The sequence below is a fragment of the Lagenorhynchus albirostris genome, chromosome 11, assembly GCF_949774975.1.
Source record: "Lagenorhynchus albirostris chromosome 11, mLagAlb1.1, whole genome shotgun sequence".
Taxonomy (NCBI): Eukaryota; Metazoa; Chordata; class Mammalia; order Artiodactyla; family Delphinidae; genus Lagenorhynchus; species Lagenorhynchus albirostris.
The window spans coordinates 86,686,553-86,710,535 of NC_083105.1; the positions used below are offsets into that span (position 1 = coordinate 86,686,553).

At 42.0% G+C, this 23,983-nt stretch overlaps 1 protein-coding gene across 3 annotated transcripts in view; it reads left to right on the top strand.

Annotated features, from left to right (window-relative positions):
* Nucleotides 1-23,983, top strand: part of ST8SIA1 (ST8 alpha-N-acetyl-neuraminide alpha-2,8-sialyltransferase 1) — a 152,397-nt gene that overhangs the window by 48,397 nt on the left and 80,017 nt on the right. For all 3 annotated transcript variants that reach the window (XM_060165322.1, XM_060165323.1, XM_060165324.1), the window contains exon 2: nt 9,861-10,005. In XM_060165322.1, coding sequence (XP_060021305.1) covers nt 9,861-10,005 — 145 coding nt within the window. The remainder of the gene's footprint in view (nt 1-9,860; nt 10,006-23,983) is intronic.

Sequence of the window (23,983 nt, forward strand, 5' to 3'; positions counted from 1 at the left end):
TCGTGATTTGAGTGGCAGATTTGGCATCTGCCACTTGGGCAGAAGTTTAAAACTCAGTATACTGAGTGTGGTGGTTTACGTGGGTACTGGTGCTTCTGATCTAGACCTCATTTTCAAAACCTCATGTTCTCATGGATGACTGCCCACTTATCTCTCTGAGGGGATGCACTTGCCCCTTCCCTATGCTCCTACCCAAGCCTCCAAAAGTGAATTTGTTGCATTCCTCCAAACCCATGTTTTTAAGTTTCATACCACTAAAAATATATTATCCAAATTTGGTATATATCCATTTAGCTGTTTTGTCATGATCCTGGTAAGAGACCAAGAGAGAAATATCTTTATTCATAAAATTAAACATATACAACAGGAAAATTTTCTTTGTCTTTCAAATCCTTCCATTCTTCAAAAGAGGGGAAAAAAATCCAAAAGGAGTATGTATAATTGGTCTTTTCATACCTAAGTTTGATGTTAAATGATTAGAAAGGGAGTCAAAATTAGAGGGCTTCATCAAGTGAAGTTTCTCAGGATAAGAGAGAGAGGTGATGGAGAAAAGGCTGGCTTTGGGGATGGTTAGAGGAAATGATAGAATTGTATCCAGGGAAAAGACAGATACTCACTGGGAGACTTTAAGAAGTTTTTGTGGTGTGGTGACCCAACCCCCTCCATTACAATTTCAGGAAAATCCAAATGTCTTTGTGTGATTTTGGAGTTGGATTTATCCTTGAGGGTCTATGGATGATGCCACAAGAAGTTTGATGGTGAGGGCAGATTCTACTCTTTTCACTGGAGTAAAAACCACATGTGCGCAGTCCTGCATGATCCTCTCCCTGCGACCCGCCTTCCCCGCACCATGCCACACTCTCCTTACTCTAGCTTCGCTGGTTTTCTCCATGTTCTTTGAACATACCAGGGTCACTCCTGCCTTAAGGCTTTTGTACTTGTTTGTTCTCCCTGAATGCTTTTCTCTGGGATAGCCTGGATATCTATATTGCTTACTTCCTTACCTCCTTCTGAGTAAACTCAAACGTCACCTACCCCGTGAGGACTTACCCAGCCTCCTGTTGAAAATTACACCCCCACCCCTTACTCACATACTTCATCTTTTGTCTGTCTTCTCCATTAGAATTTAAGAGGGCAAAGTATTCCAGGCTCTCCTTCTCCTGGCCCCCATTCTGTCCCTAGTGCCTGGAACAACACTGGGCACATAGAAAGTTCTCAATAAATATTTATTGAGTGAATCAAATAATGAGCACTGTTCAAAGGAGCCCAGTCAGTTTCAGTTACCAAAAAAGCAAACCGGTGATTCTCAAAGGATAACACTAGAGCTTTTCTAGTTGTATAGACAGATAAGCATAAGTAGGAAGACTGCAGGTAAGTGCTTATTGAAATCCTTCCTGGAAAAATTTATGCTCTTCAATTCAAACAATCAAGTGTACTTGTTAAGTACACTACAAAAGAAATATGTGTTAGGGAAAACCAGATCATCTTTGAAATACTTGTTTTCCAAAAGTTTCTCCTGTAAGTCTGCTCTGCCTGTGGTAGAGAAATGCAAATTACACGGGGCACAGATCGACCTCTCTTTGGAATACTTTTTCCTTATAATACAGTCACTTCAAATGTGAAGAATAAAATGCCACTAAATAAAAGATTACTTGCTGTCTTAAGTAGTATGCAAGAGTTGTTTTTCTCTGTTTCTGTAGTCCTGGCAAATGATCCAGAGATTAATCTTTGAAAAGCCTTTTTTATTATATCTGTAGAAAACATTATTTTAAGTGATAATCTCATGAAACTAATTCGCCTCCATACCATTCAAGGGAGTTTTACAGAGAAATAAGGTGAATACAAATCTCTACCCTGTATCGAGTGTGTATTTTGAATCTCTTAGGTCAGGGATGTAAGCCATTGAGGGGACAATACTGTGGACAGAAGGTGTGGCCTTTGCCACAGAGATGGTATTGTCACCACCTGCTCCCAAGTCTCCTACAGGCAGGGCCCTGCTGTTCATTCACTTCAGAGCAGCTTCTGCTAGTGCTTGTTCTAGATCCTGGGCCCTCAGTCAACTGTGACTCCTGACTTTTATACTTGCTTCAAAATGGGTGATTTAAGACAAAGATTCCTTTAAGTTAGGGTGAAAACCAACTTCAGGATGGTACAAACCCTACCTGCCATAATCTCTGTGAAATCTGCCGTTTCCATATTTAGAATAAGGAATTTCTCACCAGATTCTTCACTTAAAGAAGAGCCCTCTGTTTATCTTCTACTCTTAATGGAGTGAACGTATAATTTATCATCCAAATAGGGACATGTTTGGGAATGGAAGGGGCGAGGTAACTATTAATAGTTGTATCTGGGCAACAGTCATAACCTAGGATGGTGGGAGGCAAGCAGAATCGAATGGTGCCTGAATATGAAGGAGAATGAAATGAATACTTATTGAAACCATACAATGTGCTAAGGACTTTATATATATTATCCTCTGATGTGGTATGTGGGCATGTTTTCAACAGTGAATCTGGAGTTACATTAACCAAGGAGTTGACATATACTAGTCTAACAGGAATTTTAGGAACTTAACTCAGGACAGTTTACAACAAGAGCTATCGATTGAACTGTCTGGAGGAAACGCGTTAGATACACATTTTGGCCAAAAGTCAAATGTTAAAATCGGTACTTGACTGAAGTCAGGCATCGCTAGACTAGAAAGAATTTTTTGGAGGCAAGATGAAATCTGAAAACTTGTCTAAAATTTTATAAGTTAAACTTTGAAAGTTTGGCACTGGTGAAGGAAACAGAATTTATCAGTGCCATCCGCTGATGGACCGCTCCTGTGGTGCCTGTGCTGCAGGCCTGCGATCCAAAAGGGAGGCTCGCTTTAATCACACTAATGTTTAGTGCACAGTGTAAGGAACTTGGGATTCACCACACAGCAGATCTTCAAAATCCTGGATCTGCTACTACTGAAAATGTTTACCCACCTATAGCAGTTATTTTGACAAGAGTCTTTTGTCTGTTGGTGTCCATAGACTGCAAGTGTAAGGAATTTACTTCTGCAATTTGAATTTTGATGAGTGAGGACAAAATGTGCGTTGAGGTTCTGTAACATGTTCTTCTTTTCTTCCAACTTGTAATTTGTTCATCCAGTTGATCAACATTTATTAAGCACCAATTCAGTGTCTTAGCCACCATTTAAGGGGATGGGGACAGAACAGTGAACAGAAGACAAAAGTCTTTGCCCTCATGGAGTTTAAATTCTGAGATTTGGGGAGACAGACAATAAAAGTATAGATAAAACATATAGCATATAAATAGCATAAGTGCTATTAAGAAGAATAAAGCAGTTAAGGATATGAGGAACTTTCTATTATGACTGGGTCATGATGATTTTTCATGGTGTTGTTTATAGGGTTTTCTACTCTCATGAAATTTTTAGGGGCAGATTTGGTGTTTAACTATTAATCCCACATATGAAGAGTTCCCAACTAGGACTTTTTTTTTCCCCTGAGCAACTCATTGTCTAAATGGAATTAAATAACTGAAAATTAAATAAAGTTCTTAGGGTTATGTGTTTAATTTTTTTTTTTTTTTTTTTTTTTTTTGCGTTATGCGGGCCTCTCACTGTTGTGGCCTCTCCCATTGCGGAGCACAGGCTCCGGACGCGCAGGCTCCGGACGCGCAGACTCAGCGGCCCAGCCGCTCCACATGTGGGATTCTCCCGGACCGGGGCACGAACCCGTGTCCCCTGCATCGGCAGGCGGACTCTCAACCACTGCGCCACCAGGGAAGCCCCGTGTTTAATATTTTTAATGCTAGTATATCAACTAATTCTACAAAGATTAGAATTTTCATGTAATCTCAACTCTGTTATTCTTCCTTATATTATTGCTTAAAATTTTATATATATTTGTTGGTAAAAAAATGACGCAGTATTTTTCCTAAGGTTTTATGCTAAGCACACTTAATATTTCCTTTAACTGACAATTTATTCTCCTCTGTAGTTGAAGATCCTTCATAATTTTTATACATAAAATTAATAACTTTCACAATAAGTTTATTATTGCAACATTTTCCTTTTGAAGTATTAAAGATACATTTATATTTCACCTGATGGATAGAAATTCAACATAGAAAGCATATAAGGAGATTTTTCACTCCATCTACTTCTAGGCTGCTTATCAGAATTTTAAATTACACATTCAGTTGTAAACAGCAAACTCTAGTGTTTATGTTACTCTAGTGTTTATGTTATTCCCTGTTTATGTTACTAACATCAACACCCTATTTAGATACGATGGTGAAGGAAATGATCACACAAGCGTTTGTCACATACGTGTACAAGGAGGCCAGAAATGGCATTGAGTTGGATGTTTAGCTGAGTCTAAAGCTGGAGTGTGACGGCAGAGTTTGGCCAAATACTGAGACCAAAGTGAAACTCTCCTTCACCTCTGCTTTCTCAAATTCAGTTCTTCCTCAGAAGGGGCACGATAGTGTCAGTCATTGGAGTGACAGCCTCCCAACCTCCTTCATGTCTGGTGACCAAAGTGATGAACATGGCATCCAAGAGAGTTTCAGCAAGGTTCATGCTGATACTGGGCATTATTAACTGAGTGGTTGGGTTTCCACCCTTATTTCCACCCTTATTGTCTGTTTCGTTTCACCGGAACCTCAGTCTTCCTGGCACAATAAGCCAGTGAGGTCTTCTTGGCTTAGTTGATATGCATGGCTTTCACTGGGAGGGGATGAGAACCTGAGTGAGTTTTTAGCAAGTGGCTCCCAGGCTTCCCTAATACTTACCTTCATGATGCAATTATAGCATCATTTAGCAGGAGCTCTGCTGAAGCTTGAATTCACATAATAAAAAGCATTTACATTTTAACTCCAATACTCAACTCACATTTAACGGAAACATAATAATCTGCAGATTTAAACTTGAATTTAAAAATGGGTTTACTTTTTTAACTCTGTGATTTTATTGCCTGCCACAAATAATGGGCAGCATTAATGCAAAGCATGAGAAAGGGGGTGGGAACCAAATTTTCTAAACATTCTAAAAGCTGGTATGTGTCTTCTCTCCAGGGTCACCTGCAGGTTGGATGGAGGTGAAATTCAATTTTATATCTCCCAAACCTAGCACAGTGTTAGGCAAGCACTCTGTAAAAACCATTGCTACTGCTACTACCATGATTACCACTTCTACTGCTGGGAGTGCTATTTCCACTACTGCTTTTGCTTCTGTGGTTGTAGCCCATACAGCTGGTGAGCTCGTGTGGGCCCTTCTCAGGCATGGGGGGTGAACATACTTCTATGTTGTGGTCCCTTTTCAGCCACCCTCCAGACATGCGCATGGCAGAAAGGAGATGGGAAGGCACTCTGGATGGAGGGAAAAGTCCAAAAGTTTCTAAGAAAAGCACTCCCATATTGCAAATGGTGCTATGATTATTTTGAATTTGCTGTAACTCTTAGATTTTTAAAAGTCTTTGTACACATGTGACACTTTCTATTTTCTGTCGAGTATTTGGTTTTCCCACTCAGGGTATGATTGCCCTGAACATGATGAAGCTGAGGGAAAACATGTGAATTTGAGTCCATCTAACACACATTTAATCAATAATTAAGCAAACATTTATTAACCTCATGAACTTCTTTCCCCCACATCTTTATTGCAGTATAATTGCTTTACAATGTTGTATTAGTTTCTCCTGTACAACAAAGTGAATCAGCTCTATGTATACGTATATCCCCATATCCCCTTCCTCTTGAGCCTCCCTCCCCACCCGCCATCCCATCCCTCTAGGTCATCACAAAGCATCGAGTTGATCTCCCTGTGCTATGCGGCTGCTTCCCACTAGCTATCTATTTTACATTTGGTAGTGTATATATGTCAATGCTACTCTCTCACTTCGTCCCAGCTTCCCCTTCCCGCTCTGTCCTCAAGTCTGTTCTCTACGTCTGCATCTTTATTCCTGCCCTGCCACTAGGTTCATCAGTACTGTTTTTTTATAGATTCCATATATATGCGTTAGCATATGGTATTTGTTTTTCTCTTTCTGACTTACTTCACTCTGTATGACAGACTCTAGGTCCATCCACCTCACTACAAATAACTCAATTTCGTTCCTTTTTATGGCTGAGTAATATTCCATTGTATATATGTGCCACACCTTGTTTATCCATTCATCTGTTGATGGACATTTAGGTTGCTTCCATGACCTGGCTATTGTAAACAGTGCTGCAATGAACATTGTGGTACATGTATCTTTTTGAATTATGGTTTTCTCAGGGTATATGCCCAGTAGTGGGATTGCTGGATCATATGGTAATTCTATTTTTAGTTTTTTAAGGAACCTCCATATTGTTCTACATAGAGGCTGTAATCAGTTTACATTCCCACCAACAGTGCAGGAACCTCATGAACTTGACTTGAACAGGTCTCTTGCTCTGAGCTTCAGTTCCATTGTCTGTAAGTTTAAGGTAATGTAATCAGCTCTATCTTAGTTTTTTTGGGGATGAATAGAGGAAGCCAGTGCAAAGTGATATGTAAGCTGCTAGCTTAATAAAGATTAAATGGGGTGTCATTATATGGCTGGGACAAATTTTTCTTCTGAATTTCCTGTAGCATTTTGTGCTCAATAGCAAGTTTAGTTTGGTTTGGAAGTGAGAGCTGTGGTCCGGCTGGAAGTAAGTACCAGATTTGAAGTAAAAAGACCTGGGAGCAAAATCATGCCCTACCACCTCACTAGTGACGTGCCCCAAGTTAAATTACTGAAAAAAAGAATCCTAAAGCTGTGTAGCTCCAAGGTCACTCACTGTGAGAATTAAGTGGGAAAAGATCTAGGAAGGCACCTGGTGTGTTGCAGGTGTTTGGCTGGTGTTTGGAAAGCATTCCTTCAGGAAAGAGAAAGGTAAGGGTGAGTCAAAATGGTCCTGAACAGGCAGCATGCAGAGAGGAAAAAGCATGTCCCGTGATGGCCCTAATACATTTCCTCAGATGTGAATTAGGAATAATAATGGTAATAATTCCCTTAATTATCTCTTAGGGTTACTGTAAGGACTAAAAGTGGTAAGATATCACCAGAAATGGAATAGGGGCTCAAAAATTTACTCACCCCCAAAAGTTGAGAGTCATGCTTAAGATAATTCTCCTCGTTTTTAAAGACAGTCTTAAGCCATGTCTAGTTCTATGTTGACTGACTATAGTACCTAGGATGGTTTTTTGAGAAGATGTAGGCAATTCACTATAAAACTTCCCTGCCTCTGTTCAGGCTGCCTTTTGGGTAATGAAACACAATAAAAATTACCAAAGATGGAGGAGGCAAGGAAAGAGCAGCTGATGGAATGATGACGTAGAAGCAAGAGGGACGCACATTCTAGCAACTTTGAAAGATGAAGGCCATTTTCCCGAGCCCCTCTCCCCTGTCCTTTCTGCTGAAACTTTTGTGAAGGGGAAGCCAGCCAGAAAGCACCAGGTGTTGGGAAGAGTTCCCGGCACTGACTCGATTTATTCATCTCTGCAATGAGGTCAGACTTGTACTACATGCTTCACCTGTGCATTCTCAGGGAATTCTCAAGAACAGTCTCTGAGGCCGTTTCTGAAGCCCAGTAACATTCCTGGGTTATGGAGTCAGTAAGTGGCAGAGCCAATAGTTGAACCCGAGTACAGTTGCCCCCAAATCCTCATCCTCAGATTCTGCCTCTGAGGATTCAACCAATGGGTAGATGGAAAGTATTTGGAAAAATGAAAACTTCCAGAAAGTTCTAAAAAGCAAAACTTGCATTTGCCTCACACTGGCCACTATTTACATGGCATTTGCATTGTAGTTATAGCTATTTACATAACACACTGCATTAGGTAGTGCACTAAAAAGTAATCTAGAGATGATTTAAGGTACACGGGAGAAATTGTGTAGGTTGTCTGCAAACACTGTGCCATTTTATATAAGGGACTGAGCATCCATGGGGTTTGGTATGGGGGGGGTCCTGGAACCAACCTCGAGGAGACCAGGGATGACTGTACTCTAGTTCCTCATGCCGTCAGATCTAAGCTTGGGTACCACTCGTGGCCAAAGATATCTGAGCAAGCAGGTCTATTTAGGGGCGCCATTCAGAAGTGGTATATGTCAGCCATTTGTCTTATTGGTCCTTCTAGACATGGGACTGGGCAATGAGTTCTTTTACTCCTGAAGGCTCAGTGAGGAAATGGAATTGGTTTCTGACAGGCTTTGAATTCGAGGAGAATGTGAAGCTTAGCCTATAGAATAGCAACATGGCCACCATGTGAGGGGCAAGCAGAGGAGCGCCAGCGAGCCAGCCCAGGACAAGGGGAGGAGACCCAGGAGACCCTGGTGTTTCAGACACAAAGAGAGTGAGGAGACCTTCGCCAAGTCCCGGTGCTCAGCTGTGTCCCACACTTCTGAGAGATCAGACAAAACGAGAACCGGAAAGGCCCGCAATTTACCAGTTGAAAGGCAGGTTGCTTCACCGGTGCCTGAAATCACATCCTTCCTCTCATTCTGTTTCTATTTAAAAGGATTTCCCAGGGGTGGTTCTTTGATCGTGCCCTCAGTTTGGGGGGACATGCACCCTCTTTGGGGCTCCTCTGTGTATTCCCTACTCCGTACAGGTCACGTAAAGTCCGTGGTCCCCAAATGTAACCATCTGATTGTTAAATCACCATGAAGATGCATTAGGCATCCAAGCCTTTTCTGCTCCTGGACGTTTAAATCCATCAATCTGTAATTATAATGATTATTTTTGTCTTTGGACATATTTCAACTGCATGTGAGAGCTGATGTTTTTCTTTCTTTTTGTTTAGTTATATCAGTTTCAGGAGTACAGCATTATAATTTAACATCTGCATACACTACAAATTGATCACCACCATGTGTCTAGTTACCATCCATCAGCAGACAGTTGACCCCTTCACCCAATTTCTCCCACCCCCCAACCTCTGTCCCTTCTGGTAACCACTCATCTGGTCTCTGCAACTATGAGTTTGTTTTTGTTTTGTTTTGTTTTGTTTTGTTTTCTTAGATTCTGCATATGAGTGAAATCAGACAGTCTTTCTCATCTGATTTATGTCACTTAGCATAATACCTTCAAGGGTCATCCACGTTGTCAAAAATGGCAGGATTTCATTCTTTTTCATGCCTGAGTAGTATTCCGTGGTGTATATATACCACATCTTCTTTACCATTCATTCATAAATGGACACTTAGGTTGATTTTATATCTTGGCTAGTGTAAATACAGTTGACCTTTGAACAACATGGGCTTGAACTGCACAGGTTCACTTATACATGGACTTTTTCAATAAATACATACAGTACTGCACGATCTGAGGTTGGTTGAATCTGTGGAGGCAGAACTTCAGATACAGGGGGTCGATTATGGGACTTGAGCATCTGTGGATTTTGGTATCTGAGGCAGGTCCTGGAACCAATTCCCTGCAGATACCCAGGGACAACTGTAATGCTGCCGTGAACATGAGGGTGCATATACCTTTTCCAATGAGTGTTTTTGTGTTCTTGTGATAAATACCCAGAAGTGGAATAGCTGGGTCACATGGTGGTTCTCGTCTTAATTTTTTGAGGGGTCTCCATACTGTTTTCCATAGTGCCTGAACCAATTTACAGTCCTACCAGCTGAAGCATTTTTTTTTAACTTTTTAAAAATTATGAAATATTCCAGTCATGCATTCTGATGGCTGAAAGAATGAATTAATAGTAGTCTAATCACCCTGGAGACACAGATGCTTTTGTGAGCTGGCACTGAAGTAAGGCTGCACGTCTCTGTGGGAATGACAAGTGAATGAGTCTGCTGCTCACTTAACCTGCTGTTCTTTTCTCTCTCTGTTTTCTCTCCTAGGAAACAGATGGAAGACTGCTGTGACCCCGCCCATCTCTTTGCTATGACTAAAATGAATTCCCCCATGGGGAAGAGCATGTGGTACGATGGGGAGTTTTTATACTCATTCACCATTGACAATTCAACTTATTCTCTCTTCCCCCAGGTTAGTACAGAGTTTGTTGCCTTTCAATATAGTCTCTTCTATGTCTTGATATCATAGGGAAGGGATAATTGATGTTGCCTAACTAATCAGATCTACTTCTTTTCATCTTCTTACTTTTCTGAATTAGAAATGCTTCCCTTTATACTGTCATTTTTTTCGTGAAGAAATCAAATAATGTTGTGATGCAGGGGCAGCAGTAGGATATTACAGAGTAACAGATTTCCTAGCCCTTCTGATTTGAGTCATATGAGACTGAAGAAAGCAAGCAGAGAAGGAAGCAAGATCAGGGAATTGTGGAATTCCACTGCTTTGAGGTTGGCTCTGGTATGATCTTGAAGATTTGCAACACTGGAATGTTTTCTTAGGGCTGATACTCAGGGAGTGGGGACCATATGGTCAGAAGTTGCTTCTTAGAGCTTGTGAATCTTAACCCTGTGGTTAGATTACTGCTATAAAGTGTAGGAGTGGTGGAGATGGAGAGAAAAAGTATTTGACCACTTTTGAAGTGGTCTGAATCAAGCTTTGCTTCCTTAATGTTTTTCTTTGCGGTTTCCTAAGCATTGAAATCAAATGTTTTACTAAAATATATCTATGTAGCTAGTGGGGGGAAAAAGGAAGTCTTTATTTCTAGGGAGCCGTAGTTGGAGATGGGAAGTGGATCTTAGGTGAAATTGCCGTTAGGAAGAAATTGAGAAATGAATGTCGGCTTCCCCAAGTCTTCACACTACTCTTGGTTTGGCCAGATGATTGTGCAGAAAGAGAATTCATGGTCAGAGGTGGAAAACATATATCTGTATTAATAGCAAAGATTCTACAGAGGAGGCATCTTATAAAGTTTGAGGCACAGGCAGTACCAGATCCAAAGTCACGTGCTCTATGAAATAGCTCCCATTTGCTAGTTCATTCTTAGGTGTTTTCATCCAATTTAACGATTTTAGAGTATGTATAATGATACAGTTGAAAAACTTTATTTTAAAATAGGAAATAGAAGGTTTAATTCATGGCCAGCATCCTTGTGCTTTTTCTCTCTTCTTCATTTGCCCTTGGGAGCCTTCCTTATGTCAAAGCAAACGATTAACAGTCATAAAATGTAGAATTGAATTTTGTCTCCATCTCTTCCTAACTAAATGCCTTGCTAAGTCACCTAACTCTTCTGAGGTTCAGCTTTCTCATTTGTGCAGTGGCGAGAGCAGTACCTGTCCACTCACAGAGTTGAGGTCAAGGACATGTCATATAATGCATGTCCAGGTATGCTGTAAACTACACAGCCTTATGTAAATGTTTTAGGTTGATTAATGTTGTCCTGGTTCATATACTGCATCTTTAGACTGAGGAATGAAGAATATAATTGCATTAGTCAGAAATCTTCCTAGGCGTTTTTTTTTTTTTTTTTTTTTTTTTTCGGTACGCGGGCTTCTCACTGTTGTGGCCTCTCCCGTTACAGAGCACAGGCTCCGGATGTGCAGGCTCAGTGGCCATGGCTCACGGGCTCAGACGCTCCATGGCATGTGGGATCCTCCTGGACCGGGGCACGAACCCGTGTCCCCTGCATCGGCAGGCGTACTCTCAACCACTGCGCCACCAGGGAAGCCCTTCCTAGGTGTTTTTAGCAGAAGGATATTTCATGTTGGGCATTAGGCACTTAAAAAATCGTTAGGCGAATAGAGGAGTTGGAGTCAAGAGGTGGCTCCTGGAATTACTTAGCCCAAGAACTTTACTGCCATAACTGTGGTTTAGGGATTAGAAAACCACCGTGGCCACTGCCATTGGCAGAAACAGGGCCAGGAAGATGGGTTGCAACTCACCTCCTCCCTCCAAACCTCCCTCAAGTGCATCTAGTGGGTAAGATTAATTACATCCAGAACACTAGTTGCAAAGAAGTCCAGGAGGGGCAGTTTTTAAAGCAATCAAGCTTTAGCAGGAAGCTAGAAAAAGGGTGGAATTGAGGTTGAGTAAGCCAATTCACAGCATCTTCTTTGTACAAATACTGATATCAACTTGCTATGAAATGAAGAAGAGATAAGGAAGCAATCTCCTTTAACAGCTCATCAAATAGAAAAGATTTTAAAGAAACCCAAAATAGGATTTTATAGATGAGGGCTTTCAATCATACTAACTGACTTTGTGCTAGAAAATAGATTTGAAGAGAAGAAATGATTAAAGAAATACAAACTAACTTCCAATCTTATCCGGTAAGTTGCAGCAGTAAGATAGCAGGAAACATTTTCTTTTTCAAGTGTGTGCACATGAATTTTGTGTCTCTGTGTACCAGCTGCAAGACCAAGGAACCATCCCTGAATAATAAAGGAAAAATGCTTTTTTCTTAGAACGTGAAAGTCATCACATCACTCTGTGTGTGCACAGTCATTACAAAGGGCTGAACCAGTTCAATGGGTAGACTTGAAAAAAGGTTACCTGTGTATTCTTCTGAAGAGATTCTGAAATGACTAACTAATTTATAGAAATCCTGGAGAATCAGTTTGCATCAAAGGGTGTCTATACCTGGGCCCTCTTATTTCTCAGTGAAAGATTTCTAGCTTGTTATCAGGAAGCTAAGTTGTCAGTTAATTGTTAGGCTTCATTCACGCTCCCTGTGGGAAGAAAGTAGTGTGTGTTGATTGGGCAGAAATGCAGGTGAGTGAGCTGGGCTCTGTGTTGTCAGTTGAACAAAGCATCCCTCCACTCCCTTTCAGCAAGATAATGCTAAATCACTCCTTTGCTAACTCAGATGTATAACTTTATATCACACTTTTAATTATATATTTTAATGTATTTAGTTTAATTATATATTACACTTCTCCCCTAAATGCTCCATATATGTCAGCTGTCATTATTATTGATATTACTCCTTTGCCTATTTTAATCACTGCTTTGTTGTTGTTGCCAAGATGCAATCCAAGATTCTTTGTGTGATGTGGAAAGTTAACAGGTCCTGAATCAAGGCTGGAGGGTCCACAAGGGCCCTAGTGAGATGCTGTATACTTTGTAATTACAGTTAGTTGCTTCTTATTTGGACCTCCTATGACTTCCCATGGCTTTATTATCAAATTTATTCAAGTCTGCCTCCTATGCAGTTATCTGCCTAATCACCTATCACAGTTTTCTAGAAGTCTGTATCTGCTGATCTCAATACCATCTTGTGAGCTTTTGAGGAAACTCATTTTTGTGCCTCGTGCAGTGCTTCACACTTAATATAGATGCTCATTTCCAGCTGCTCTCCCTGCCTATGTATGTCCCACCTGGGCTGGACCACTGCTGTGCCCTGGCTTGAACTATAGGAGACCAAGCAGGACAGTTTGATGCAGCTGTTTTCAAATGGCTCTATAAATGTATTTTGGTGAAATATTTGTTGAATATTACTAGGCATGAAGGGCCGAATTTTAATCCTCATGGAGGTTTTCTAGAATATGCAGTGCATGTGTGTGTGTGTTTGGAGGGGACAGTGTGATGGTAGGTGTTCCCACTTTGAGAATACTTGAGGATACCTCCATCCCCTAGGCTGGGATCAGCTCTTTCCTGCTCTGCCTCTCCCTTGGAAGCCTACATGGTCCCACATTTGTATATAATACCGAATAAATGCTATTTTGGCCTAAGACATATTTTTACCCAGAAAGAGCATAAATTTCCTTGGCAATGAGTGAGGGAGTAGCAGGAAAGTTAGAAACCACAACTGTGTTGATATAATTTAATAAATATTTTCTTTGGTGTAATAAATATATGGTCGGCCCACCATTCTCTTACATTGTGCTGGATAGTCACGTGAAATACATCACAAACTAGACGAGTCATTTTTCCTCAAAATATCTACCCAAGGCCATGTGTAAAGAATCACAAAATATCATTAATGCACCACAGACAGACATTTCCAGCTGCTCTGGTCGCCATAAACTCCCTGACATCTTCCACTTGGCGTGGACCCACAATGCCCTTGGCCCAGGGGAAACCCAGCAGGATATTTTGAAGTAGTTTTGTCAAAATGACTTTGTTAGAATGAAAATACACATTTTTTTTCACAGTAATGTGCTTAATAGAATCCTCTGAGCTCCTGGGTATTCCCGAGTCTCAGAGCAGTGTTTTTCTCCTAACGAAATTTAGATTCTACTATGTAATCTACATCATTTGGTAGCTTGCTTTTCTACTTAACAATATGTTTGTAATCATTTTCCAAACATATACCTTTTCAACTAGAAGGAAACTGAGGGGACTGTTTGGTGGGCATAGATCTTTGCCAAGCCTGTGTTGGTTCATGTTGTCAGACCTGTGTTTGGCTGAGACCTGACACAGGAGCTTAACCAAACAGGTATTTGTTTATCTCAAGCAATAGTTAGGAATTAGGAGGTGAGTAGCTTAGAGCTAGATGGTGGCTACACAGTGCCATCAAGTTCCCAGGCTCCTGCTTGAACGTCTTTAGCTGGTGGCCAAGGAACCTTCTAGTTTTGATCCAGGATCCCAGTAGGACAGAGAGGAAACAGAAGAGGAAATCTGGACAGACTCCTGCTGATATGTCAGTGGCCAGGATTGAATCTCATGGCTGTGTCTAGCTTCAAGAGAGGCTGGGAAATTTCAGTATTTCAGCTGTAAGGCAAATGCACTCCATGTGCTGACCTGGACAACTGCCTGCCTTAGCTTCTTCACAGGTTATCTCACTCTGTCCTTATAGCAACTCTGTGTGGTTGTTACTCTGGTCTTCATTTCATGGGTGAAACTGAGACTGAAGAGGGTTAAATATCTTATTCAAGGCTCTAGAGCTCGCAAGTGGAGGACTGGCATGTAAAACGTGGCCTGTCTGATTTCCAAAGTATTATTATTATTATTTTAAATTAATTAATTAATTTTTGACTGCGTTGGGTCTTTGTTGCTGCATGCGGGCTTTCTCTAGTTGTGGCGACTGAGAGCTACTCTTCGTTGCAGTATGTGGGCTTCTCATTGTGGTAGCTTCTCTTGTGGAACACGGGCTCTAAGTGTGTGGGCTTCAGTAGTTGTGGCACTTGGGCTCAATAGTTGTGGCGCACGGGCTTAGTTGCTCTGTGGCATGTGGGATCTTCCCGGACCAGAGCTTGAACCTGTGTCCCCTGCAATGGCAGGAGGATTCTTAACCACTGTGCCACAAGGGAAGTCCCCCAAAGTGTTATTGTTTATTATCTTGTTTCTATTTTTTTCTTAAAAAGTCATGGGTTCTGGGGCTTCCCTGGTGGCGCAGTGGTTGAGAGTCCGCCTGCCGATGCAGGGGACATGGGTTTGTACCCCGGTCCGGGAAGATCCCACATGCCATGGAGCGGCTGGGCCCGTGAGCCATGGCCGCTGAGCCTGCGCGTCCGGAGCCTGTGCTCCTCAATGGGAGAGGCCACAACAGTGAGAGGCCCGCATACCACAAAAAAAAAAAAAAAAAAAAAAAAGTCATGGGTTCTGGTGGATTCATTGTTAATTTTTATCACGCAATCACCTTGAAACCATTTTAAGGTTTTTGCTTCCCTTATATAAATACTCTTAGAGGAAATGGAGAAATTCTTTCGTAGCTATCTGAGAGGGAAAAAAGTAGAGTACAGATATGCAGGCTCTAGGATCCTATACAGCACTGTAGTTGCCCTTTGACTTTGAGTGCCCTAGTGGCCCACTTTGGAAGGAGAAATAAGACCAGTTCCAACTGGTTTCTATTTTGGTTTCTGTTAAATGGGTTCTGGACCCAAATCCAATGTGTGTGTGTGTGGAGACTATGTGGAGACTTTCCCATACCACCAAGCACTTCTCACACACCAGCTGGGAGTCTTACAATTCAACTCAATTCTGACACTACCTACCCGGAGTTAGCATCAGATTCCACAGGTAAAGAACTCAGTCCCACAAGACCACGCTCCACTTCAGACATCACTCATGAGCCCAGGTTATTACTTGTACTTTTGACCAACCGGCTACAAATGGGAAGTTCCAGTGACTCCCCCCAACTCAGGATGCCAATCGCAAATCCGAGTTGTCACCTGTACTTCTGACCGAATCAGAGGTTTCCACGACCTCCTTCTTGGGTTCTATTAGTTTGCTAGAATGGCTTACAGAACTCAGGAAACCCGTTTACTCACTAGATTACTGATTTATTACAAAGGATATTAAAGGATACAGATCAACAGCCTGATGAAGAGGCACATAGGGCGAGGTCCCCAACAAAGGAGCTTCTGTTCTCCTGGACCTTGGGGCCCTGCTTCGTGGCAAGTGGAAGCGCCCTGTTTCCCCAGCCTGGAAGCTCTCTGAACCCCATCCTTTGGGTGTTTTGTGGAGGCTTCATTATGTCAGCATGATGGATTAACTCCTTGACCATTGGTGCTTGATTCAACCTGTAACCCCTCTCCCCTCCCTGGAGATCAGGGGGGTGGGACTGAAAGTTCCAACCCTCTGTTCATGATTGGTCCCCCTGACAACGAGCCCCCATCCTTAGATGGTTTCCAAAAGACACTTACATTAACATCAACCCAGATGTGGTGTGAAGGGGCTTGTTATCCGTAACAAGACACCATTTTCACCTTTATGGCTCTGAAGGATTTTCAGGAACTGAGGACAAGAGACCAAATGTTATAAAAGATGTTCCCTTTGCTCTTATTGTTCAGGAAATTCCAAGGGTTTTGGGAGCTGTAAGTCAGGAACTGGGCGTGAAGACCAAATATATTTGGGAAACATATTTTTGTCATCTGAATGTTCCTTATAAATCACAGCATCGCCTCCGTGATAGAGAAATCCAGGTTCTCAAAGGAAAGCAAATTATTCTTTGCACACTGGTTCTATATTATAGGAATCCAGAACATGATCCCACTACCATTAAATAATTCAGAGCATTTACTCCTATCGTCCTTGGTTAAATGGCAACGTTAGAGAAATATGTAGGGAATGGAGTCTGCAGATCTGGGTTTTAGACCTGGCTTTCTATGATGACATTTGTGATGCCAGGCAAATCATGTAACTATTCTCAGCCTGAATTTATAATTTTCAGTTCGGGACTAATAATACCTGGTGTTTGTATTTCAGTGTTATTATGAGACACCAAGTTAAAATGAGATTAGGGGTGTAAAAGTGCTTCGTAATGAATGCACTGTGCAAACATATAATAATGTTACTTTTTTTATCTGCTTAAGCATTTATGGCATGTAAGCATTTCTTAGGCATTTTGGGAACCAATGGGGGGGAAAACTCTAGAAAAGTGGTCAAATCAATTTTCCATGCTGGTGAGTGGTGAGAAGAGATAAATCTGTTGAGTCTGGGATTTAGGGAAGTATAAATTAGTTATGGAGAATGCCTCAGGCTGTGCCAATTGGACATTTGTATCATTATAGTTGGATAATAATTATGATACGCTGAAAGTGCAATGTAAGATACATTATTAATTTCTAGTGAATTAAGATTGTGTATCTTGACAATGGATTAGTAGCGTCTGTTCCTCTCATTGTCCCGTAACTGAGCAGATGAGGAGAGTGGGTCATCACAGGACTTGCAAATACCTGTTATCCTCGGAGGAAAGGAAGGCACACGATTAGAAGTTAGTTGCTCCACGGAGTAGTTGAGAGTAAACTGTAAGACGCCTTTGTCTTTAAAACTTAGAAATAATTACAAATTAAGACCTTTCTCTAAAGAAAATTGTCACAGGTTGTCTATGGTTGAGAACAAAATGAAAATGAGTTGTAAAGAATGGTGTGTCTCGCCACGGTGTGGACCTTTCTAAAATATGTGACAGTGTGTAAAGTTTAGTACAAAGACTGATTATGGCTCAGGCTTAAAGCTTGCTGGGAACAACTGAAAAGGTTGCATGACACCAATTACCACTGAGTCAAATCTCATCCCATAGGTCCGATGGGAGTGATAACTCTTTTCAGGAGGTGTTAATGTTCCACAGAACATTTTCTTCTTAGATTTGGTTCACATGACAGGGTGTTTTCCTGGAGAAAAAGCTGGTATATCTTTGTTTTTCTTCAGTTGGTGTCTTCATCTTGGTCCTTCTTACTGGCAAATGTCCAAGTGTCGAAAGGCATTTCTATCTGATTTTGACTTCGTTTTGAGCTTTTGTTTTCATACCAGGAGGCCTCTGCTCTTGCTGTGCTCATTTGTACTCCTTAAGTCTATTAGAGGTCTCTTAACTGCATAAAGATACATTTGATTAACTTAGATCATATCAACACTGAATTTTCTCTGGCTTAATTAGTTTGGTCAGGGAATAAAAAGATACAAAATGAGTACAGAGAACATTTTCTTAATGTCTGTATTTGTTCAAATCAGTTTACTCTCCTTCTGCTAATTGGCCTGTAATCTTTAGACCCCATGGGAGCTTGCACAATACTCTTGACATCCCTCATGGCCTGACATGTCCTCTTATCTGTAGGGTCAGAACTTCTGGGTGAAGAAGGGTTGGGGTGGGGATAGAATAGGGAAGCTAATTTGGCTGTGGAGGGTAAAAGGCGGTCCAGCTAGTAGCCAGAAAGGGTTATGAAGATTCTCACCCTAGGTAACTGTTTCCAGTAACCAGAAGATAATAAGGAGTAAAAGAAAGATAACTACCATATGGTTTCATTTATATGTGGAATCTGAAATATGACACAAATGAACTTATCTACGAAACAGGAACAGACTCACAGGCATAGAGAACAGACTTGTGGCTGTCACAGGCGGGGGGAGTGGGGGAGGGATGGAGTGGGAGTTTGGGATTAGAAGATGCAAACTATTATTATATATAGGGTAGATAAACAACAAGATCCTACTGGATAGCACAGGGAGCTATACACAATAACCTGTGATAAACCATAATGGAAAAGAATATGAAAAAGAATGTATAACAGAATCACTTTGCTCTACAGTAGAGATTAACACAACATTGTAAATCAACTATACTTCCATAAAATAAATTAAAAAGAAAAGAAAACAAACTTATGGTTACCAAAGGGGAAAGGGGGGAGGGAGGGATAAGTTAGGAGTTTCGGATTAACGTATACACACTACTATATATAAAATAGGTAAACAACAAGGACCTATTGTATAACATAGGGAACTATATTTAATATCTTATGATAACCTATAATGAAAAGAATCTGAGAAAGAATAGATATAGATGTATGTGTATAACCGCATCCATTTGCTGTACGCCTGAAAGTAACAAAACACTGTAAACCAACTCCTTCAATTAAAAAAAAGAAAAAAAAACCCGATATGCCAGTAGTGTGCAAAGCTCAGGCATGAAGATTGGGGGAGGGTGGAGCTATACCCAGAGAGCCAGGTTAAACAGCCATGGATTTCAGGTTCCCAGCCACTAGGCGGGGGGTTTTGGCGACTGGCAGCTTTGGGGAGGTATTGGCCAGAGGAAGGCAGGGTTGCATCCTTCTAGAGGCTTGGAAAGCTGATCATTTAATCCAGGCAGGGACTCAAGGGAACAAGGTGGAAGTTTCCAGCCTGGGGGTCAAAATCAGGCACCATTTTTGAGAACAAGGCGGAAGCACCTTTCTGGAACTGAGTCTGAGCTGGGCACCAGGAATCTGGAAGGGCAACCTGGGGCTGTGTTTTGAAAATAAGACAGAAGCCGAGTTCCCAGAGCCATCCCCGAAGGCCAGGGTCAGAAGACTGCAGGTGTAACTTGACGGTGATACCCACAGCTTTGGGTGGCCACTCCCCCAAATCATCCCCCTGAAGCCAGAGCTGCTCCACATTTCCCAGGGCTCAGGCCGAATCTGCAGTGGCCCCAATGTGGGTTCAGGCTGAGAATTAGGCCTGATAAAGAAGAATTTTTGAGGCAAAAATGTTAGGTTCTTATCCTTTCCTGTGTCACCTCTATGGAGGCTGACAGGACAGAGGACGCAGAAGCTAAGTGAAGGAGAGAATCTGGGCAAATTGTGAATTAAGGCAATATGTTAGCAGCTTGACAGAAAGATAGGTGAGGGGATAAGTGTGGTGGAGAAATTCAGGATAGCGTGTGGGTGTGCTGTCTGTAATGGAAACAGAAGTGCTTTTTGAGGATAACCAACGTTTTATACTCTGAAAACTATTTTTCATAGAATTTTTCTTGCCGAATTTTATTTTTCCTGTTTACTGAGACTCAGACCTTCTAACTCTTTACGAAGAAAAAAAAAGGTGCTGAGAAAAAGACAATAGCAAATTAAATTCATTCAGTAGTGTCTTTACTTGAGGTGGTCTGCTGTTAATAAAGCACAGGCTAGCAGCTCCTTATATGATTATTTTGCTTAAATTTTTCTCTCTCTAGGGTTTGGTCTACTCTGCTTTTATATACATTTTGGGTCTTATCTACTATTCAGATGATAGCACATTCACAAAGTATTGTTAATTTTGGAGCCATAAAACGTATACATTTCCTAATTGCTTTTTCTTGTTAAAGCCTGACATAGACTTTGACTGTAACGCACAAGGTCATTAAGAACTGAAGTAACTACAGTTGGCAGGCGCTTCCAGATGAGATGGGGATTATTGGAGGACTTCTTCAAACCCAAAGGCCAGTGATATGTATGGACTCAAGAAAAAATATAGTACTTCTTTTAGTTTTCATAAAATAAGCTTTAATCGTAATTTTATTTGTATTTACTTGTTTATTTACACGTATCTATTGGTCCTGTTCAAATGTGATTTTTCAAATTAAGGTATAGTTGATTTACAGTATCATGTTAGTTACAGGTATATAGCACAGAGATTCAGTTATACATACATATATATACATACACATATTCTTTTTCAGATTCTTTTCCCTTATTACAAAACATTGAGTATAGTTCCTTTTGCTATACAGTAGGTCCTTGTTGGTTATTTAAAAAATACAGTACTTCTATATGATCCGTAAAATTTAGTACAAATCAAGAATCAATAAAATATAGTCAGAGTTGAGTTAAAATTTAAAATAAGGCTCTGATGCACCAGAAATTCCCTTTCACATGTGTTGGACTTGCCGCCAAAATAAATATGTCCTGCAGCCAGCGAAACTATGCTTTCCTAAAATTTTGGTGATTCTGTATAAAATGAGTTCACCCATTCATTCATCAAGCATTTATTAAGCACTTTGTGCTGTGTACTAGGGACAGTGCTAATTCTGGGGAGGTAGTGGTGAGTAAAGACAGACCCATTCTTTCCCCCCACCGGGTACTGTCTTCAGTGTCCCAGAGGTTCCTTACCTTCCACGTGTTCAAAATTAAATGCCCTCTCTCCCCAGCTGGCTTCTCTTCTCTGTTTCCTGCCTCCGGTAATGATACTATAGCCCACGAATCACTAGAGCTGACACCTGGGTCTTATGTTTGAATCTGTCCTCTGTACTAACCACTTCCCCAATGCAGTTTTATTTTGTAAATATCTCTTGACTCCATCCCCTCTTCCCTGACCTCTCTGCCACTGTGGTAGTTCAGGGTTTATCCTCTGTTATATGGGCTCATTCAAGAACTTTCTGACAGGTTTCACTCTTATGAACTTGCCTCCCTGCAACGCCCTCCACCCTGCTGCCAACGGCTGTCATTATAAAACGTACATCTGGGCTTCCCTGGTTGCACAGTGGTTGAGAGTCCGCCTGCCGATGCAGGGGACACGGGTTCGTGCCCCGGTCCGGGAAGATCCCACATGCCGCGGAGCGGCTGGGCCCGTGAGCCATGGCCGCTGAGCCTGCGTGTCCGGAGCCTGTGCTCCGCAACAGGAGAGACCACAACAGTGAGAGGCCCGCGTACAGCAAAAAAAAAAAAAAAAAACCTTAAATCTGTTTGTGTAACTTCTCTTAGGTCGCTCCTCTCTGCCCGCCGCGCACACAAGAGCAAGTGGCCTAACGGCGCACTCACCACGTCTGCTGGAGCAGTGTCAGTGGAGGAAGCTCACAGAGAAGGCCAAGTAGTGGCTGGCAGATACTCTGCTGCCTTTCCATAATTACAAATGATGAGATCCTAGACTTTCTGGACTCCAGGAGAGGGACCCTTAAACTAGGCTGACATATTAGTCGTCTAACTAGGTGTGTGTGATTCAAAGACTGTGATGTTAAAGTATTAAGATACGGCAGAGCCTTGGCTTTGGTCTGGTTTATCAGCTCAGTGCTTGTGGGTGATGGAAAGCCCTCTGCAGTCATGATTGGCAGCTAGAGGACAAGCCTTGCAGACACAGGTGAGTGACATAGCTTGCCAGAAAAGGATTTATCAATCAGCTCATGGTTCGGCAAGAGCTAGCCTCTTCCCTGGCATGATGGGAGGGCAGGGATCCCGGTCTTGCTATTGGCCAGGATTGAAGGCCTTCAGCGCCTGACCCCTGCTGGTCTCCATGGAACTTTATCAGAGGCCACTTTTCTTTTCTGCACCACGGGGGATCAGTCTTGGTCAAGTTAACCCTGCCTGATTACCACCTACAGGATAAAGTTCAAACTTCATACGGGGCACACAGGCCTTCAATATCTGAACTCTCGGAGAATATAAAATAATATAAGCTTAGTAATAGCCATCCACCTTCTTTCTTCTGCTTCTCATTACTTTATACAGTTGATCCTTAAACAACATGGGTTTAAGGATGGGTCCACTTATACGCAGATTTTTTCCAGAGGTAAGTACTAAAGCACTGTCCCATCTGCCGTGGGTTGAATCATGGGTTCAGAACCATGAATACAGAGGAACGAGTATAAGAAGGGCTGATTATAAGTTAACAGGAGAATTTTTTTTTTTTTTTTTTTTTTTTTTTTTTTTTGGTGGTACGCAGGCCTCTCACTGCCGTGGCCTCTCCCGTTGCGGAGCACAGGCTCCGGACGCACAGACCCAGCGGCCACGGCTCACGGGCCCAGCCGCTCCGCGGCATGTGGGATCCTTCCAGACCGGGGCACGAACCCGTGTCCCCCGCATCGGCAGGCGGACTCCCAACCACTGCGCCACCAGGGAAGCCCAACAGGAGAATTTTTGACTGTGCGGAGAGTCGGGGTCCCTCATCCCCCCACTGTTCAAAGGTCAACTGTACTCTGTAATTACCACATGACTTGCATTTCCCCCAAAAAGTTGTGCTTTTTTTATTCCCTCTGCCCGGAATATTCTTCCTTTCCTCGTCTGATGCATTCTTATTTTTCAATATCCAGCTAAAGCATCTTCATGTCTCTATAACCGTCCCAGTTCCCTCTCCCAAATCTCCATTGCCTGCCATATCAACTAAAAATCTGTCCCCTGCCCCCCCACCCCACCCAAATTTGTGTATATATCTGTCACCATACTATCGAATAGCAGTGATTTGTTCACGTGCTTTCTGCGCGCCAGACTGTGAGCTCCTTGAAGGCAGCACCTAGACAGGGCCTGGCGCATAGCATAGCAGGTGGTAAATGAAAACGAGCTGAATGAACAATAGAATGGATAGCTATTCTTCCAAAGCCTTTGCAACCACATGACAGCAGCCTCCTTCTTTTGGAAGGAGATGCTGCCTGTGCTAGAAGGACCCAAGATCATTCCCATGAAGGCTACAGCACTGGGAGAAGGAAAGGGTGTGGGATGGTGTGTCTGAGACCACCTTCTTAGTGTTCAGAACTTCATCCTGGTCTCGAGATGAAATGATCATACAGTTTTAAAGTGAGCCACTGTATTGGTGCCGGACATGTATGTAGTTGTTATTTTGGTTTTGTTTGTTTTGCTATTATTATTAATCACTTTTCAAACACATTCTTCTTGAGAAATTGTTACCGGGTATTGCTGAAGGACATTTTGATGTTTGTGAAGATCGTTTCTCTCTCTTTATCTCTAGTCCTTATTTTCCACCATTGCCTCTGCCATCCTCTTCCAGATGACAGTGGCCTCTTGCCTAGAATTTTACGGTAGTCTCTTGTTGGCCTTCTTGTATCTAATCTGGCCTCCTCACCGGTCTGTTTCCACATTGCAGCCTGAGTTATTGTTTTAGAATGCAGATCAGATTATGCCATCACATTGCTTAAAATCCTTGATTAGCTTCCCATTGATTTCAGGATAAGACAGCCTTCTTAGGCCCACAAGAAGACCCTGGTCCGGTCCCTGCCTGGGGC